Here is an 18,534-nt window from a genome sequence, read left to right on the forward strand (position 1 = left end):
TTGCCATTTCTGCATAATTGCTCATAAAGCACGCTTCCTTTACACACACACACACATGCATGCGTACCTTTTCATAATTTCCACTTCTTCCGCCATTCGCTGGTATCTCCTGTTGCATTTCCGTTGCTGCTGTCAGCGCACTCGCTTTTGACTTCAATTTTGTGGCATTGAATTTTACATTTCCCATACTTACGAATTCATAAAGGGAAATTTAGTGCGCCGCCATTCAGCCATGACCATCATCCCAAACGCTAAACGAGTGTGCATTTATGTACATATGTATGTATATTTGTGTGTGTTGCGCCGCACCTTCCTTTGCTTACCTGCACACTCCGTATCCACACTTGAAGAGTGAATGTAAGTGTGTACTTCAGTGTGTGTGTGCGTTGTGTATGTGCTTCTGTTTGCCGCCTGTCGCTCAGCGCTTTCAACGTCATTACTTATGACTTCCGGCCGCTGGGCAGTCGCGTCAGCTAGTGACTATGTGAAATTTCTAAGTTCGCCACTAAAAATCTGCTTTATATTCTAGGATCTTGCTACTTTTCGTGTGTTTATTTTAGGTTGTTTCGACTTGGTTTTATTGTTTTTGTAAAATATATGTGTGTATGTGTGAAGGCAAACGGCGCTCAGTCTATTTACACGGCAATTTAAAGGCTAGTTGTTGTTGCGTTGTTTGTTGATACTTTGTTTGGCCAATTTGCATGCATTCACCTGTGGCGCAGACGTCGCTTTTGTTCCCCTCTCCGCAATAACTTGCCATACAGACCGTTAATTTCTATTCTAATTTAAATATTTATTATAAGTTTTTGTTTTCACGGCTGATTGCCCACTTACTCACTTAGTTATGCAAATAGAAGCACACACATGAACACCTTTGTATGTAAGTATGCAGATATGTATGTATGAATGTATGTTAATACGTATGTAAGTATGTTTGTTGGTTAATACGTTTTTACGTATGTTTGTATGTTTGCATATAGCAGTTCGATCGGCGTCTTCGGCGCAACCGTATCGCGGTGTTGCTTTGGTGGGTGAGTCATTTCACTGCGTTGGTGATTCCAAGAAATTGATTGAGCACTTTTTGTTGTTGTTATTTAGTGTTCTTCAAGTTTATGTATATCTCAGCTGTGGGTTGTGTTGCTTGCTGTGGGGTGTTTGCGTAAACGCTGCTGGAATTAGCGCCTGCTCAATTAATGTAATTTTCTTCTGTTCATATCTTGTAAATATGTTTATGTGTATGTATGCATATTATTTAGATATATTTATGTGCTTTTAAATATAAATACTACATAAATACTGGAAATAATCGCAAATACGTACATATTCAGCACATAATTACATCATAAGCAAGTATTTAGAGCATTAGGGTGAGTCAAAAAAAAAAAAATTAAACTTTCGAATTCATGTAGTAAAATAAAAAAAATCCTTGAAAAAATAACACTTAAATGAAGCTGTTCTGATTAAGTGGTTACATGAGTTTTCTCGAGTAAAAAACAGCAATTTTAAAAAACAACAATAAACAATTTTTTCTCATATAAAACATGAAATATTTTATTCGAATTTTTTAGTGTTACAAACATACACTATTAACAACGAAATTCTGAAATTTTAAACTCGGCCATTGCGACGCCATTTTCGTTGACCCTTCGGAAAAAATATACGCAAGCTTTGGCAGGATAGCTCCTTACAGGACCATCTATAGGGAGAAAATACGTTTTTTAGTTAAAACCTTAACTTAGAACTTGGACGAAGGAAAAAAAACTGAAAATTGGATTTTTTGACAGACATTTTTACAAAAAAATTTAAATTTCAGTGAAAATTTCGCGACATTTTTTTTCAAATAGTTGTAGTCGAAAAAAAAATCCTTCTTCCAAGTCTTTAAGAATTGTATCTCAAAGACCAGTGTGAAATTTCATGAAGATCAATTGAATATCTCTCGAGATATCTTGTTAAACGACTTCAAAAACACAGTTTCGAGAAAAACGGATTTAAAGATGGTGCACTTAGTTCAGCTAGCCCCGAGCGCACAAGTTCTCAAGGCTGTATCTCCGACTTTCGGATCAACTTGAAAATTATGACAATATTCTAGAGGTGTTGTAGAATTTAATAAGGCAAATAAAAAAAAATCGATTTTTTGAAACCCGTAAACCCATGTAACCCCTTAAAAATACCATAACTTTTGAACCGTTTAGGATACAATTTCTTGCGGATACCCGAAAAGCATATATTTTTTTTAAATTACTTTCTGGACCCTTTCTTTTTAATTCAAAAACTCGAATGCTTAGAAGCCTAGAAAAGTAATATTTAAAATTAAGCTATAATACCTTCATAAATGTATACAAAATATTTCATGCTAAATAATTTTTCATACAATGATATGATTTTGATCGTTCAGTTTGTAAGATAGCTATATGCAATAGTGGTCCGACATTGGCAGTTCAGACAAATGAGCAGCTTCTTGCCGAGAGAAGAATGTGTGCGAAATTTTAGATCGATATACATATGTATGTATTAAAAACCAGGGGACTAGTTCGCGTATATTCAGAGAGACGGACATGGTTAACTCAACTTAGCTCCTCACGCTGATCATTTATAGCTGTCATCAATTCGCCAAGCGTTACTCTTCAGCGAATCAAACAAACTATTTCATGTTCAAACAAACGGGCAGCACTTGTGGTACGCTAACATGGCTTCTGACGCAAGCGTTATGACTCATTCTTAGCGAAGAAATTATTTTTTTCGACTTCAAAAATTTTTGTTTTTGCTTTCTATAAATTTATTTTATTGATTTTAGACTAAGTTCTAAAAATACAAAAAAAAAAAGAAATTAGTTATTTCATTTGCCATTCGGTCCATTCACAATAGTAAAACTGATCTGAAATATACAAAGCCAAACTTGGTAGCATTGAAGATAGCGGTTATTCTACTTTAAAGAGGTATCCGCATACCCTCTCGCAACAATCCAACTCGATAACTTTGTTGTTGCTTTTATATATAGTTTTTTTGACAAGAGAGCAAAAGCAGTTAGAGAAACGTCGAATTGAAAACATAGTCAGACTTTGTTCGTAATTTTTAAATTCTTAATTCTTGTGTCGTTCCATTAAAGTGATTCCCCTAGGCCCCAATACACTTGTGCCAACGTTTTTTCCAGTCCTCGAAACAGTTGTTAAAGTCAATTTCTATAATAGTCTTCAATGCTCGAAGTCGTCAATTGACTCATAATGGTTTCCCCAGAGCGGTCATGTGAGTTTGCTGAAGTCACACGGAGCAAAATCAGGCTTCGCGTAAACGACGCATAACACTGAAACAGTATTCCGTGCTGACAGAATTCGTAGTGTCCCACACTTCGATAATCGAAGAAAGCTGTCAACATGACCTTGATTTTTGACCTGCTTTAACGTGGTTTTTTCGGTTTCGACTCACCTTGGCCACTATAATCGGCCGATTGATCGTCTGCTTCCGGATCGTAAGCAAAAATCGAAGACCCATCGCCAATAATAATACGTTTCATGAAATCCTGGTAGTCGGAAAGCATTGTTTCTCAGACGTTAACGCGACGCTGTTTTTCGAAAAAATGTTGTCAACTTGGAACCAATCGTGCTTTCACTTTTCTTAGGCCCAAATGATATTTCAAAATTGTTTTCAGTCATCCTTCCGATATTCCAACGATGCCAGTAAGATCTCTGATTGTTAATCGTTGAGTCTCAAGCACCAATTCCTTTATTTTATTGACGTGTTGATCCTCAGTTGATGTTGATGACCGTGCTGAACGTGGTTCGTCGTCAACGCGTTCTTGACCCTATTTGAATAATTTGTACCAATCAAAAACACTTGGTCGCGACAAATAATTATCACCGAAGGCATTTTCAACATTCTGAAAGTTTCGGCACCAGAAATTTAATTCCGCTTACAAAATTTATTGCAACTTCTTTATTGAATAATTTCACTCAACGTAAAATGCGCCGAGTGGTCATTATGTTCTTCAGAAAGAAAGCGTATATTGGCACAGATGTCGTGGAAAACTTAATATATTTGTTCAGGGTATAATTTTTCCTTGTACGGATATTTTTTCCCCTGCTGATAAGTTCCTTTTAACCCATGAATTCGATTGTTTAACTTCTGGCTCACCCTACTAAGTATGCCTCCAAGTGCACGTTAGTCTATAATTTCGAATAAATAAACTTGTTGTGGCTATTGTTTTTGCTAATTATAGCAACATGTTAATAAGAAAGTGTTTGAATAATAAACATTTTTATGGCAATTGATTTTCGTTTTATTTGGCAAACAGACGTTCGAGAATGTTTACCGAAAATATTTACTATTTCTGCGGTTATTTTTCTTTCCAATTTTACATTACGCAAGTGAGGTTATGAGAAATGGCCTATTTTATTTATAAATATTTAGCTTCATAACCTTTGTAATATTATCTACATATTTTTAATGATTTATGCGAATATTTTTGGAAAGATAAAATAACGGAAATTCCTATAGGTATAGCTTTCGCACCAGTCGCAAAGTAAACACATGTCTTTGACAATTTTGTTTGTTTTTACCTTGGCGAATTACCAAACAAAAACTTGCAGTGTTTTCACCTGGAGGACATTCATTTTGAAACCTCACGTTTCGTGCGTTAAACTCACATCACATGTTTAACGTTCAGTAATTTTCCAACCTTACGGGCACTTATGGCTAACGGGTAAACAATTTCCACATTTTAAATGTGAACAGATGAGTTTCCCCGCGCGCCCTTCTTTCAATAAATACAAATCAATGTCTGCTGTGGCTTGCATGCCACAAATAGTATTGGTCCATGCTCTTTTAAAGGTGAACACGTAGCCAACATTATCGTCAATTGCGGGCGCTACCTGGCGATTGCTCACGTCGAAGTGCTAAATACTTTCAGCAGGACATGTCAATAAGCCATACAAAGCGTAAAGCCTTAGGAACGCATTTTGGTTAAGAAAATACCCGGAAAAGTGGCCAGCTAAGAAAGATATTTTAGGCTGACAAATGGTGTTCTGATGGTAATGTGTTCGTAATATTATTAAAATATTAAAAAATATAGTTGCTAGTTTGACTTTTTCATAGGGTCCAAAAACAGTATGCCCATTTTTACTTTACTTTTAAATATTTAGTTTTGGTATTTGTTTACATTCACTTCTAAGTTAATTAAGTGTAATTTTAAATAAACCATATTGATTTTCAATTTTATAACGGTACTAAATTTTTGTTAAACTATTGCGTTTAAGATGCTCTCGAATGTCTAAACTTCACTGTAATAAGGTATATCGATAATCGATAACACAACTTTACCTTGGTTATTGATTTTGGGTTATGAAAGTTTTAGAAATTGGTTCTGTTGTTTTCAGACAAAGGAAACTATTATACCATGGAGCAACATATTGCAAGAGTATAACAAATATGGGTCTTATGCCACGAAGTTCAACCAGCGAGAAAACAACTTTGTCCATGATGAGTATCCGTAATATCTAAAGATCAGATCTTCTATGGGTTCACGGGCCTTCTATCGGTCAATTGTATATATAAAGGTTGCATCCTGTAATGGTTGGATCTGAACAATTTGTTGGTAGAATGAATCTATGCCGAAATTTCGTGAAGATATCACGTCAAATAGAAGGCATTCCATAAAAGCACTTATTTCTGATCGTTCAGTTTGTACGACAGCTATATGCTATAGTTTTCCGAAATTGGTGTTTCCAACAATTGAACAGCTTTTTGAGGAGAAAAGAACATGTGCAAAATTTCAAATTGATATCTCAAAAACTGATGGAAAAGACAGACGTTTATGGCCAAATCGACTCTAAATAATACCCTTTGGCCCCAATACACTTGTGCCCACGTTTGTTCCAATCCTCAAAATAGTTGTTAGATTCAATTTCCCTAATACTCTTTAATGCGCGTAGCCATTCACGTTTAATGTCTTCAATTGACTAAAAACGGTTTCCCCGAAGCAGTCGTTTGAGTACGCTGAATAGCCAGAAGTCACACGGACCTAAATCAGGCGAATACGAAACGAAATCGGTTGAAAATTTGGCAAAAAACTCACTAAGAATCAATGCAGTATGCGACGGTGCATTATCGTAGTGAAAAAGCAAGAGTTAATTGCGGGCTCTTTTTTTAACGAATAGCTTCGCTTATAACACTCAAATAATATTCCGTGTTGACAGTTTGGCCAGTGGGAAGGAAGGAATTCGGACAACATAACCTTAATTTTTGACTTGCTTTGACGTGGTTTTTCGGTTTCGGCTCATCTTTGACACGGTATTCGGCCGATTGCTCGTCTGTTTCCGGGTCGTAGGCATAGATCCCAGACTCATCGCTAGTAATAATATGTTTAACGACATTCCGGTAGTCAGAAAGTATTGTTTCACAGACGTTAATGCGACGTTTTTTTTTTTAAATTGTGTGATTTCGGTAACAATCGTGCTTTCACTTTTCCTAGGCCCCACTTATATTTCAAAATGTTTTTCCGGTTCCGATATTCGAACGATGCCAGTAAGATCTCTGACTGTTAATTCCCCGATTCCCAAGCACCAATTCCTCTATTTTATTGACGTGTTGATCATGAGCTGATTTTCATGGCCGTTCTGAACGTGGTTCGTCATGAACGCGTTCTCGACCCTCTTTGAATAATTTGTACTAATGAAACATATAGAGTTTCAAATTATTCCACTCATCTGATTATCAGCCTGAGTATTGCACTATAGCTTACAATCAGTTTTTTATATAATGCCGTAGGTGAAGGAAGGTATCACTTACAAATGATTATGAAAAATAATTTGTAACTTACAAGCTAGCTCAAAAGCCACTGCAGCCTTCTAGATGAGTATGTCTGTATGTATTATCGCTGTTGTAATTTCGACATTTTCAATTTATTGCTAAGTTTTGTTGTACATAAATGGCGTGTAACCAATTGCAGCCAATTGCCTTTTGAACTTTTATTGTTTTTCGAATGTTGTGTCGGCGATAGTGGACCTCTAAAACTGAAATTAAAAGGTATACAGTGCATATTTATGCATGCATGTATAAATATTATACATATGTACATATGTATATGCTCACATGTTTAACCGCCAAATGCTATATTATTTTGTTAGCACATATTTGACATGCTTCGCCGCCGATGGCAATTGATCTGGCGGTGATGTCGCTACTAGTCGGCCAGCACCACGCCACACCACACCACACACCGCATAGCACATCAGTAGAGGGCAGCAGTAGTTGCTCGCTCACTTGCTGCTGCTGCCAGCCACCGCTGCAATTACCACACCCCATCAGCGCCGCCGAGTGAGTTCGTGAGTGGAGTGTCCATTGCCACGAGTGTGTCATTTAGTGTTGATTGCCAATTTAATGCCGGTATTTTAATACACAAATTTATTTATGTACTATGCATATATGTACAGGGTGTTTCAATGAGAGTTATGTGATATCTTAAAAAACACTCATTGTTAAGGAATTTAATTAATGTATTATTTAATGTGAAGAACAATCAATACTAACGGGTTTTTCAAAAATAAAACAAAAACGGCTTTGTATATCTATGAAATTCTATATTCCTGTAAAAATAAGTTCGTTGCCATAATGTATGGAAGTCGATTTGTTTTGCATGGCCATCATGGGCATCCTAGTCCATATCATCAAATTCGGTCCAAAAATATTCGGTTATCATTGAGCGGAAGCGATACCCATTCACAGTAACATGCCGGTCTTGATCATCACGGAAGAAGTACGGCCCAATGGCACCGCCGCCCCATAAACCAAACCAAACCGTAATCTTTTTGGGATGCAAAGGTGACTCATGGAGTACGTGTGGATTGCCTGCCTGACCAATAACGCATATTTTGCTTATTGGCGAAGCCATTCAGCCAGAAATGAGCCTCATCGCTAAAGATGATTTTTCGATGAAAATCCGGATCATTTTCAAGTTGTTGCTCAGCCCAATCTTGATCTTGTAAGGATTTAGGACAAGATCTTTTCGCAAAACTCGCCACAACGACGTCACAGAGATGCCCAACGCTAGAGAACAACGTGTGAGAGACGGATTTGAATCTTCCTCACTTGATGCGCTAGCGGCAGCAATATTCTCGACACTAAGAGCACTTCTTTGTCTCATTGGCAGGGGAACATTTTGTATTCTGCTTGTGGGTTCAAATTTTTCTACTAGACGCTCAATCGTTGATCTGACAGGACGAAACGACGATTATGACAACCATAAATTGGACGCAGCGCTCTGGAAGTTAAGGCCACTGATTCGAATTTCGGTAGTAAATTTTAATAATTTCGATTCGACTCGTTGTTGGGTCGTATATCTTTTCATGAGGAAATGACAAATCTTCAGTTTGCTGTCCCTATGAAAAGACCTGATATTAAGTTCTGCGTATAAAATCATTCAAATGGCTTCACGACTTCTTTTGCAGGAACGAGTATAATGAACCAATTTTCGATTACTTTTTCCACTAACTCAAGTCGTATGTCATGTGTAGCACGTTCAATATTGACTTCTTGGAGGCAATTCAATGTCACAATTTCATGAAATAATCGAATCTCCAAACGTTTCTCGCAATAATGCGACTGTAGCACGTGCTGTGTGGCACTTGGCCGCGTTTTGCTGGAACCAAATGTGGTTAAGATCAACTTCTTCCAATTACGGCCATCAAAAGTTGGTTATCTATCTATACCGCTCTCCATTGACAGTAACAGCTTTATTTCGGAAGAAGTACGGACCGATGATTTCATCAGACAAAAATCATACCATACTGTCAATTTAGATGAATGTCATGATTGTTTATGAGTAATTTGTGGATTTTCTCTACACCACAATCGACAGTTGTGTTTATTTACCGCAGCACGCAATGAAAGGGAGTCTCATCGGAAAAGATGATTTTCTTATAAAAATCGTTATCGTTTTCAAGTTGTTCCAAGACAAAATCAGCAAATTCACGACGTTTACGGTGATCCAATGACTTTAGTTCTTGGGTGAGAACAAATTTATACGGATTCAAGCACCAATCCCTTCTCAAAATCCGCCAAGTTGTGGTTTGAGACAGTGCCAATTCTTGAGAACGTCTTGGAATCGGCAAATTGCGGTCTTCAGCAACATTTGCCGGAACGGCAGCAATATTTTCATTACTTCGAGCGATTATTTGTCTTATTAGCACTTGAACATTATGTAAAGAAGATGTACCCTCGAAATTTGTAACTATTCGACGAATAGCAGGCACAGGTGGACGACTATTACGACCATAAAATGGCAAGAGCGCACGAAAAGTTCCCGTTGGAGAAGGACTATTTTGTTCATGAAAAAAATAAAGATGATGGCATATTAAAACTGGCCGAAACGACCCTAAGAAATCAAATCATCCCTATTGGAAAACCCAATATGTATGTATGTATGTGGACACGTAAAAATGTGTGTATATTGTTTACATGTCCCTCAACTCCATTGCCACAGCGGAAGGGAGCATTGTTCGTTGCACTTGTTGCATTCCTAAACGCTGTTTTCATTATTGCTGTTGTTGTCGGCGTTGCAGTGGAGGTCGCTTCAATGTTGTACGACATTTTATGTGCAACATTCATACACACACACACACACACACATATGTACATGCTTACTATAAAATTTCAGCTCGCTTCGTCTATTGTTGCTTTCGTAGATTTTCGGTCATTGGACGCTGAAGTGGAGTAGCTGCAGCCACCGCTTAGCGTGTGGTTTCCAGCACACACACACGCACATACAAAGCGACAACTATGCTTGCTTTGGTCCATAATTGATTGCAAAGCCACATACAGCCACATACGGCCACACTTTCAGGCATGTGGTTGCGTGTATGCATATATGCATGTTGGTATGTGTGCTCGCAGATAAGTGCGCACAAATTAAGTTATACTCATGGAAGTAACCGCATAAAGCGCAGATATGCTAATAACTAGCTGGTGAACTCCGGCAACTATGGTAGTTGCTGTTTTGCTTGTTGATTAACAGACTTCACTCGGCGGACACCGACCACCGGCCACCATCCAACAGCCAGTGGCTACTGTCTACCGTCTGCGGCGCGCTCTTTTCTTTTTTTTTTGCATATATTAAAATATTTTCACTGGCATTTGTCTGCGAATGTGATTTGTGCAGTTGAAGACACACGTTTCTATGTATGCTCAATGGAATGAAGAAAACAAAAACTATCAAGAAATGGGAAAGTAAATTGAATTTGTTGTTGTTTAACTATATGCTATAGTTTCCATTGAAACCACTTTGAAGTAGGTTACGAACGGTTTTTGCCAGTTTTAAATGGTTTACTAGTTGGCTTTTGTTTACTGGCGTCATGATAAATAGTGGCTAGCGGGTCATCGATTGATTTGTGGCTTATAAATAGTAGTTTTTGGTACTGAAAGGTTTTTTAGTAATCTGTTATATTATCAACAGTGAAATTTCAGAGCGTTTGGCCAGTATAGAGCACCCTAAAACGATGCAACTTTGACAATCACCCAAGACGGTCTCTACGGGCGAGTGTTATTCCAGCGGCTGGTTATCTGAAACAAAATGAAAAGCAAGATTTTAATGCATATAAGACTTGCTTATAAAGTATATATGTACGTTAAGCTTTACATTATTTTTTTGGAAAATGGTTGACTTCTAAAATAAAATGTTAAGTGCATATATGTATGAGGTTCGCCTCCCCCAGGTGGAATGCAATGAAATAAAATGCATAAAAATGAGCGACATCGAAAGAGAAATGTCGATAATAAGCGTCAATGAAGCCCTCGTGTGAACGCAGTCTTACTTATTAAATCGCCCTTTGGGTTGAAATTTTTAACAGTTTGCTTGTTTCCTATTTATTTATTTAAAAGTTATTTTATTAATGGCATGTTGCAAAAATAAAATAAACCATATTTTTCTCTTGAAAAAATATTAATATTAACATCACATACTTATACCCTGACCAGGTATATACATACATACAACGTATGTATGTACATATAAAACCCGGAAGGAAGCGCCGGAGATCCTATAAAACATATAGATTTATAAATAATCAGCATGCCGAGCTGGGGCGATTTAGCCAGTTACGTCTGTCTGTCCGTCCGTCGAACTTGTCCTTCAGATTTCGTTCTGAAAACTTGCACACGTCCTTTCTTTCCTAGGTAGCTACTTATTTGTCGGAATCGCCGATATCGAACGAACGGAATCAAGTCTTTGCATTGGAAAGTTTCCTATTTGACGAGTTATCATCATGAAATTCAGCACGGGTTATTATTGAAACCAACCATATCAGCTCCGAAAAAGTTGTTCTGATCGGACCACTATAGCATATAGTTGCCATAGAAACTGACAGGTCAAAATCAAGTTCTTGTATGGAAAATAAGAAATTTGACGAGTTATTTTCACGAAATTCTACACGGTTTATTATCCAAACCAACGAAATAACCTCCAAAGAAATTATTCAGATCGGACCACTATAGAACCACATTACAAAATGCGTCATAACTAAACAATTATGGCCAACATATGACAGGGAAAGAATCAATGACTTATTAAATAGGTCAAGAAAAAGTATTTATAGAATAACAGCTCCTACCCCATGGCACTGGCCATTTGGGGAACATGCGTCCAAAATGGGATTGCCCTACAACGACATCTGCCGTGGCTGCGGAGTAGCAGGGAACAAGGAAACAATCTTCCACTTTCTCTGCGAATGCCCAGCTCTAGCACAGATCCGACACAAAACACTCGGAATCCACCAAGCACCAAACCTTGAATGGATTTCCACCAAAAGCATATCGGACATAAGTAGTTTCCTCGAAACCTCAAAATGGTTTGAGAGAGAAGGTGAAACGTAATAGCAGATACAGGAGGTTCTACGAATAGTGTATCAAAATGGCACATCAAGTGCTAATTGAGCCCGATAGGGCTGCACTCCTACCTACCTACCTACCTACCACTATAGTATATAGCTGCCATACAAACCGACCGATCAAAATGAAGCTCATGTATGGAATCTTCTGTATTTTTGAAGCGACTGTTTGTAGCTTCGATGCCATCAAACTTAACGCGTTTTCTTGGTTTCTGTTGTGATTTTAGCGTTTTGATGCACAAATTACGCTTTTGCTTGGTATTTAATATCAAAATATAACTGGCTTTTCATTGTGATTTGTGCAAAGAGAACTAAATATTTTCACTTATCAAATATTTTTTAATAAGTCTATTAAAAAAAACACTTTAAAATTGGCTTAAAAACACTTAATAATATTAATTACGTGCTTATAAACTAAAATTTAAATAAATGAAATTAAAGCAAGCCCCTTTGCTGTGTGTTATTCTCAGTAAAATTATTCAAATTTCCGGCCAATTGTATGCATCACCTAGTTTCGCTGCGAATATTCATAAACACGTTATATGCATGTGTATGTACGTATACCATATATTTTATATACATACATACATATGTACATATTTAGTGAAGCAAACGCGATTATGCCAGCTGGTTTCTGTGTATGACAATATTTTTTAGTATTCTCACGTGGCAGAAATACAACAATTACTATACATACATCTGCATACACACACACACACACACACACACATAGTCTCATACTATTTTTTAGCAGTCATTCATCACCTTGCAAGTTCATTGATACGCGCACCCTAACACCCCACGCCGTGTGTGGACACAGGAAATGGCATGATATGTAGATATATATATATATTTGTGTATGTATGTATTCGTACGTGTAATTTGCATGTTCCAATTTGAAAAGTAGCCTCGCACACGTGTCCCCAGTTCATATTTGAAAAGTTCGCCTTTTTTGCGAAATAAATTTTTTATCAGCAAATCTATTAGTTTCACCCCAATTCACGACAATTGCGCATAATCAAATTTAAAAATCACTTTCAATAGCGCAAGTGTGCGTGTATGTATGTACATATGTATATGCATGTGCGGAGGTAAGCTCACCGCCAGTAGGTAAGTAAGCGAAGGTGAAAACTATAAAATCTCCCACAAATTCGCACGTTCGTTTGGCTGCGTTTCAGCGCGAGTCTCCCACATTGCTCTCATTACACACTTTTCGCTGCCAAGCTTAAACGCTGCTACTAAGTGGCAAGCTTTTCTAAAACACCACTATTATATAGTATACATAAATATATATACATACATATATATATATATGCAAACATACTAGTAACATATTGCACGTAATAACTGAGTTTTGTATAAAATAAATATGATTGTTTTTCCCCCATAAACCACGTTTGAGCGCAAATATGAAATCTGTTTCGCAATGCCCGATCAAGCTGAAAGATTTCTTTGCAATTATTTAGTAGCGACGTGTCAGCAAAACGCTCTGGTTGCGCCATTGTTTATATTTCAAGCGCGATTATTTTCTACACCAGTTCCAGTTTGCTCCACTGAAGCGGTTAATTTCCATAATTTCCCAAGTTGTGGCTAAAGTGTTTCAAGTGCAAGCAATTATTGTGAGTTTTATTTGTTTTATTACTTACTCTTTGATCTTACACATAATAAAAAAAAATCATGGTGTGAATAATAACATTCACTTGTGAATTTGTTAAAATTAACACACTTATGTAAAAAATTCGGATTGTATTGCAATAAAACTAAATAATTTCGGCAATTTTTCTTCTATTCTTTTTAGCAAAATGCAATTTCGATCAGGAAGATAAGCCACATCGTTTGAGTCTGGATGTGGGCGATTCGGTTGTGATACTGAAGGAGACAACACATTGGTATTATGGTTACAAGCAGAGGTGAGTTTGATTTTTCTAACAACAAAGCTGTGAACTAAATGCGCTAAAATATTACTTGACTGCCCGAATATTTCGATTTTAATTCAAATGTACTATTTTTGCTAATATATTTTTGAAAAATATTCGATTTGCTCGTATCAAATACTCACCACAACTCATACTATTTATATTGTATGTATGTATCTTTAATTATTATATGTTATATAAATATAAAAACAATAAAAATATTCATAAAAGTGATCGATAAGTAATAATCGAAATGTTGTCAAACGTTTTTCTTTCCCTTCAAACAAATATTATTTAAAAATTAATCGTTTTTAAATTAGGAGAATTGGAAAATATTCCTCAAAGTATATAGTAGATCGATAACAAATAATCGATAGACGATTTTTATTTGCCTCTTTAAAATATATACATACATATACACATATCAAAATACTATAACACGAATTTATGCTCTATTGAGAGCAGCACTTAATTCTTTTTAAGACTAGGAAAATTGAAGAATATTCATAAAAATTATCGATAAGTAATAATCGAAAAATCGACAAACGTTCTTTTCTCTCTCCACACATATATTCAAATATTAATCGTTTTTAAAATTAGGAGATTTGGAAAATATTCCCTAAGTATCGATAACAAATAATACAAATTTGGATAAACGACATTGATTTTGCTCCTTCAAACTTATGTATGTATGTATGTACATAAGTATGTATATCCAAATACTATACTAGGAGTTTATGCTCTGTTAGGAACAACACTTAATCTTTTTAAGTCTTGAAAAATTTAAAAATATTCATAAAAAGTATCGATAAGTAAAAATCGAAATATCGATAAATGCTTTTATTTCGCTCCAAAGATATATTTAAATATTAATCGTTTTTAAAATTAGGAGCATTGGAAAATATTCCTCAAAGTATCGATAACTAGGAAAATAAATATCGATAAACAATTTCTATTTTCCTCCTTCAAATATATATGCATACCTATATGAAAATACTACACCAGGAATTTATGATCTATTAGGAACAACATTTAGTCTCTTCTAAGACTAGAAATTTTTTTAAATATTCCTAAAAAATATCGATAAGTCATGATCGAAATATTCATAAACTCTTTTATTTCCCTCCAAACATATATTTCAATTGATTTTAAAATCGGAAAATATTCATAAAATTATCGATAACAAATAATCGAAATATCGATAAACGATTTTTATTTCCCTCCTGAAAATACGAATTTATGCTCTATTAGGCAAATATCTCATTTTCAAAAGTGCTCTTAAAGAAGTTTGTGAAACCGATAACACATTCGTTATCCCTAACTGGCTACTGAAAATACTTAATCAAAATCTTTTAGATGATGCAAAGAAGAATTTATGGAAATCAAAAATTATTGAACAAATTTAATCGAAATAAAAAATTGGTATATCGATTATTATAATATGCCTGTAGCTAAAAATTTAGAAAAAGGGCTTGTTGTCAAACTAGTTTATAAAAAAATTAAAATTTATTTCACAATATTTTCAATCTTCAGAAATATACTGTAAATTGTCAAGATTAAAACTTAAGTTTCATAATGCATTTTTAACGATAACTTGAATTCACAACACTCTATAGTTTTATTAGGTAACCCGCAAGAAGAGTAAATATTTTTGATTTACTATCTTTGTTTCAAGAAGCCAAAGTTGAACAAATAAATTGTAAGCACAATTTGTCTCTGAGACCCCGTCTTCACATTTAATGGTTAATATTATATTATATATTAATTGGTCTAAGTTCAACATTAGCGTCAAGTAGACCAAATCCACTATATTACTTTGAAATCCCGCTTTGCCCTCAGCTGAGCGTGCAATTAATTTGAGTTTTAAGCGAAATTAACTTATTTTTGAAATGACATTATTAATAACCGCACGAAGTAAAATTAAGTAATATACTTTGCTGTGGAAAAGAAATATAGTGTGTGTGAAAAAAATATGCCAAAATTAATTTGAAACGATTATTTCTTCTATTAGTGTAAATATGAGTGTCTCCTAAAAACGTTTGCAATTTTTGTGACTTTCAGCGAATTCGTGTCTATATAAGTACATATATTGCCCTGTAGGAAACGTCGATAGTAAAACTGGTTCACTAACGACTTCCGAAGTAATTTTCTTTGCTGTGAATATCTGGTATATGCTTGTCATTGAGAATTTTCTACTAGAGGCTGAACTATGTTAGTGTCAAAAAGAAGTTACTTCAAAAAGTCGACCGAAAGGTGACTTGAAAATACGAGATCTCATGGGGTTTGTTTACATATACAAGTACATTGCTATGCAGTTAAATGAATACAATTGCATATAATGTTGAACATTTTTTATTAGTTCAATGTTCATAATTGAATACTACAATGTACAAAAAATAAAATTATATATTATTATATGTATGTATATGTACTATTTACACACCTCTAAAACACCCCAGCTTTAACTGCAATTAGTGCTTCCAACTGAATATTTTAATTTCTTTTGAGCAACATTCGCTAGATTGTTCGACAGTTTCGAGTTCAAATTCATAAACCCACTATTCGTCACCATTAATGATGCGTTTGATAAATGTAGGATCCTCAGCTACTCGTATAATGTAAAGCATCTCTCTTGCGACCTCTACTCGATATCTTTTTTGCAAAAATTTAGATCTCTTGGTACGAGTCTACCATTGACATGCTTCATACCCAAAACAACATAAGAAATGCTGAGATCCTCTGTTATGTCTCTGTTGCCAACACGACGATTTTCAAACACTTTCTTAAACTTTTTCGATTTTTATGATGAACGGAGATGAATGGGCAACTCACATGATTCACGTTTTCGATGACGTTACGATCTTTACTGTATGTCTTATGCTACTCAAACACTTGGGTATGTGATAAGTAAGACTATCGAAAGCACTTTCAATAATACTTAATAGTGATCCCATTTGAAACACGAAATTTGTAGCAAGTTTTTTTCATAGTAAAAATCGTCCGACAAATTTTTCGCGTTTTTGACAAACACGCACCATATGACATATGGAGAACAAACTACGGTGAAAGACGGTTGCACCAATCTAGGAATTTTGTTTATCAGTCCGGGTCAAATTTGATCTGATGGTATTTTCGAGGAGGAAAAAAAAATATTATGTATATCTTTATTTAAAAGAAAAAAATCTAATTTCGATAAACGATTTTTATCACTCTTCTTCAATTATATTCAACAACTATACTACGAATTTATGCTATACGAGGGTTGCCTTTATATTTCGGGAGTAGAGACCGAAAAACAAATTTTAATCATCGAAAATCGCTTTACTGTTTTTCAAATTATTCTCCATTACGATCTATACACTTTTACATGCGTTTGAATCAATTTCCGAAGTACTTTTGACAATCTGATTGAAGAGTATCCAAAGCATGCCTTTTGAACGCATCAACCGCCACTTCAGATGACGAAAATCGTTGACCTATTAGTTTATTTTTTACGTACGTGAATAAAAAGAAGTCATTCGGTACCAAGTCAAGACTATATGGTGGATGACTCATCAAATTCATGTTTTAAATGCTCAAAAATGCAGTTGTTTCAGTCGAAGTGTGAGAGCCAGCTTTGACGTGGTGAAGAGTGATTCGTCTTCGGCGGTTGGTTTTCCTGATTTCTTGAAAGACAACTGGCAAACAGGTGGTTGTGTATCAATTACAATTTACTGTTCTGCGGTGTTCCAGTGGTATGATTGCGACAAGTCCAGTTTTCCAAAAAAAAAACAGCCATCATTTGCTTGGAAGTGTTTCGTGCGAGAACAACTTTTGTTGGATTTGGCTCATCTTGAAACATCCAACAGTCGACTGCTGTTTACTTTCGGACTCAGACGAGTAAATCCACGACTCATCAACTGTCACATTGTCATAACGTGTTTCGAAGCACCGCTTTCGTATTTTGTTAACACTTCTCCCGACCAATCGACACGAGTCTTTTTTTGAGCATTTGACAAATTGTGTGGGATCTACCTTGACCGATTTTTGTTTAAGTCAAATGTTCATGCAATATTGAATGTACCATATGCTAGTCCCACTAATGCCCATAGTTGTCTCAGTCGATAGGTCACATAATAATCTTGTAATATCAGTGATAATGCGCGCAGGATCAATATTTTCCGGAATAAGATCTGATTTTGGACGACCCTCATGAAATTTGCCTTGGAGGGATTTACGATTTTGATTGAATTGACTATACAATCGATAAAAACTGGTCGTTGATAGAGCTTCATCCTCAAAAATTCATCGATGCACTGTTGATGAGTTAATCCAGATGGAAAGTTGTAAAAAATAATTAGTTTTTGGTCGAGAAGAATATTTTAAGTCACTGTAAACAACACAAATAGCGCTCATATGTAAGTATGTCAAGACGTTTTGGGTAGCTCTGCAAATTACTAGCTCTTAGCTTCTTAATTGAAGGCAGGATGCAGGAAAATAAAATATCTGAATAATCGGCTGTATGGCAGATATGTGATATACATATGTAGTTGTCCGATTAGGATCCGATTTCCACAAATGATCAATAGAATTTTAACATGCACCTATGGTATGTATTAAATTTCATTTGGATATCGCAAAAACTGACAAAGAAATTTCTATAATCCTAATAAGCGCTGACTCGAAACCAGTTTTAGACCCATAGTCTCTTTGGCAAAAGTGTTCAAAATGATCCCATATACGCGATTTTATAAAAAAAAAACTAAACT

At 35.6% G+C, this 18,534-nt stretch overlaps 1 protein-coding gene across 4 annotated transcripts in view; it reads left to right on the top strand.

Moving 5' to 3' along the window:
- LOC126750931 (dedicator of cytokinesis protein 1) overlaps positions 1-18,534 on the top strand; it is a 69,587-nt gene that overhangs the window by 21,716 nt on the left and 29,337 nt on the right. For all 4 annotated transcript variants that reach the window (XM_050460763.1, XM_050460760.1, XM_050460762.1 and 1 more), the window contains exon 3: positions 13,669-13,780. In XM_050460763.1, the coding sequence (XP_050316720.1) occupies positions 13,669-13,780 (112 nt within the window). The remainder of the gene's footprint in view (positions 1-13,668; positions 13,781-18,534) is intronic.

The sequence above is a fragment of the Bactrocera neohumeralis genome, chromosome 2 (genome assembly GCF_024586455.1).
Source record: "Bactrocera neohumeralis isolate Rockhampton chromosome 2, APGP_CSIRO_Bneo_wtdbg2-racon-allhic-juicebox.fasta_v2, whole genome shotgun sequence".
Classification (NCBI taxonomy): domain Eukaryota; kingdom Metazoa; phylum Arthropoda; class Insecta; order Diptera; family Tephritidae; genus Bactrocera; species Bactrocera neohumeralis.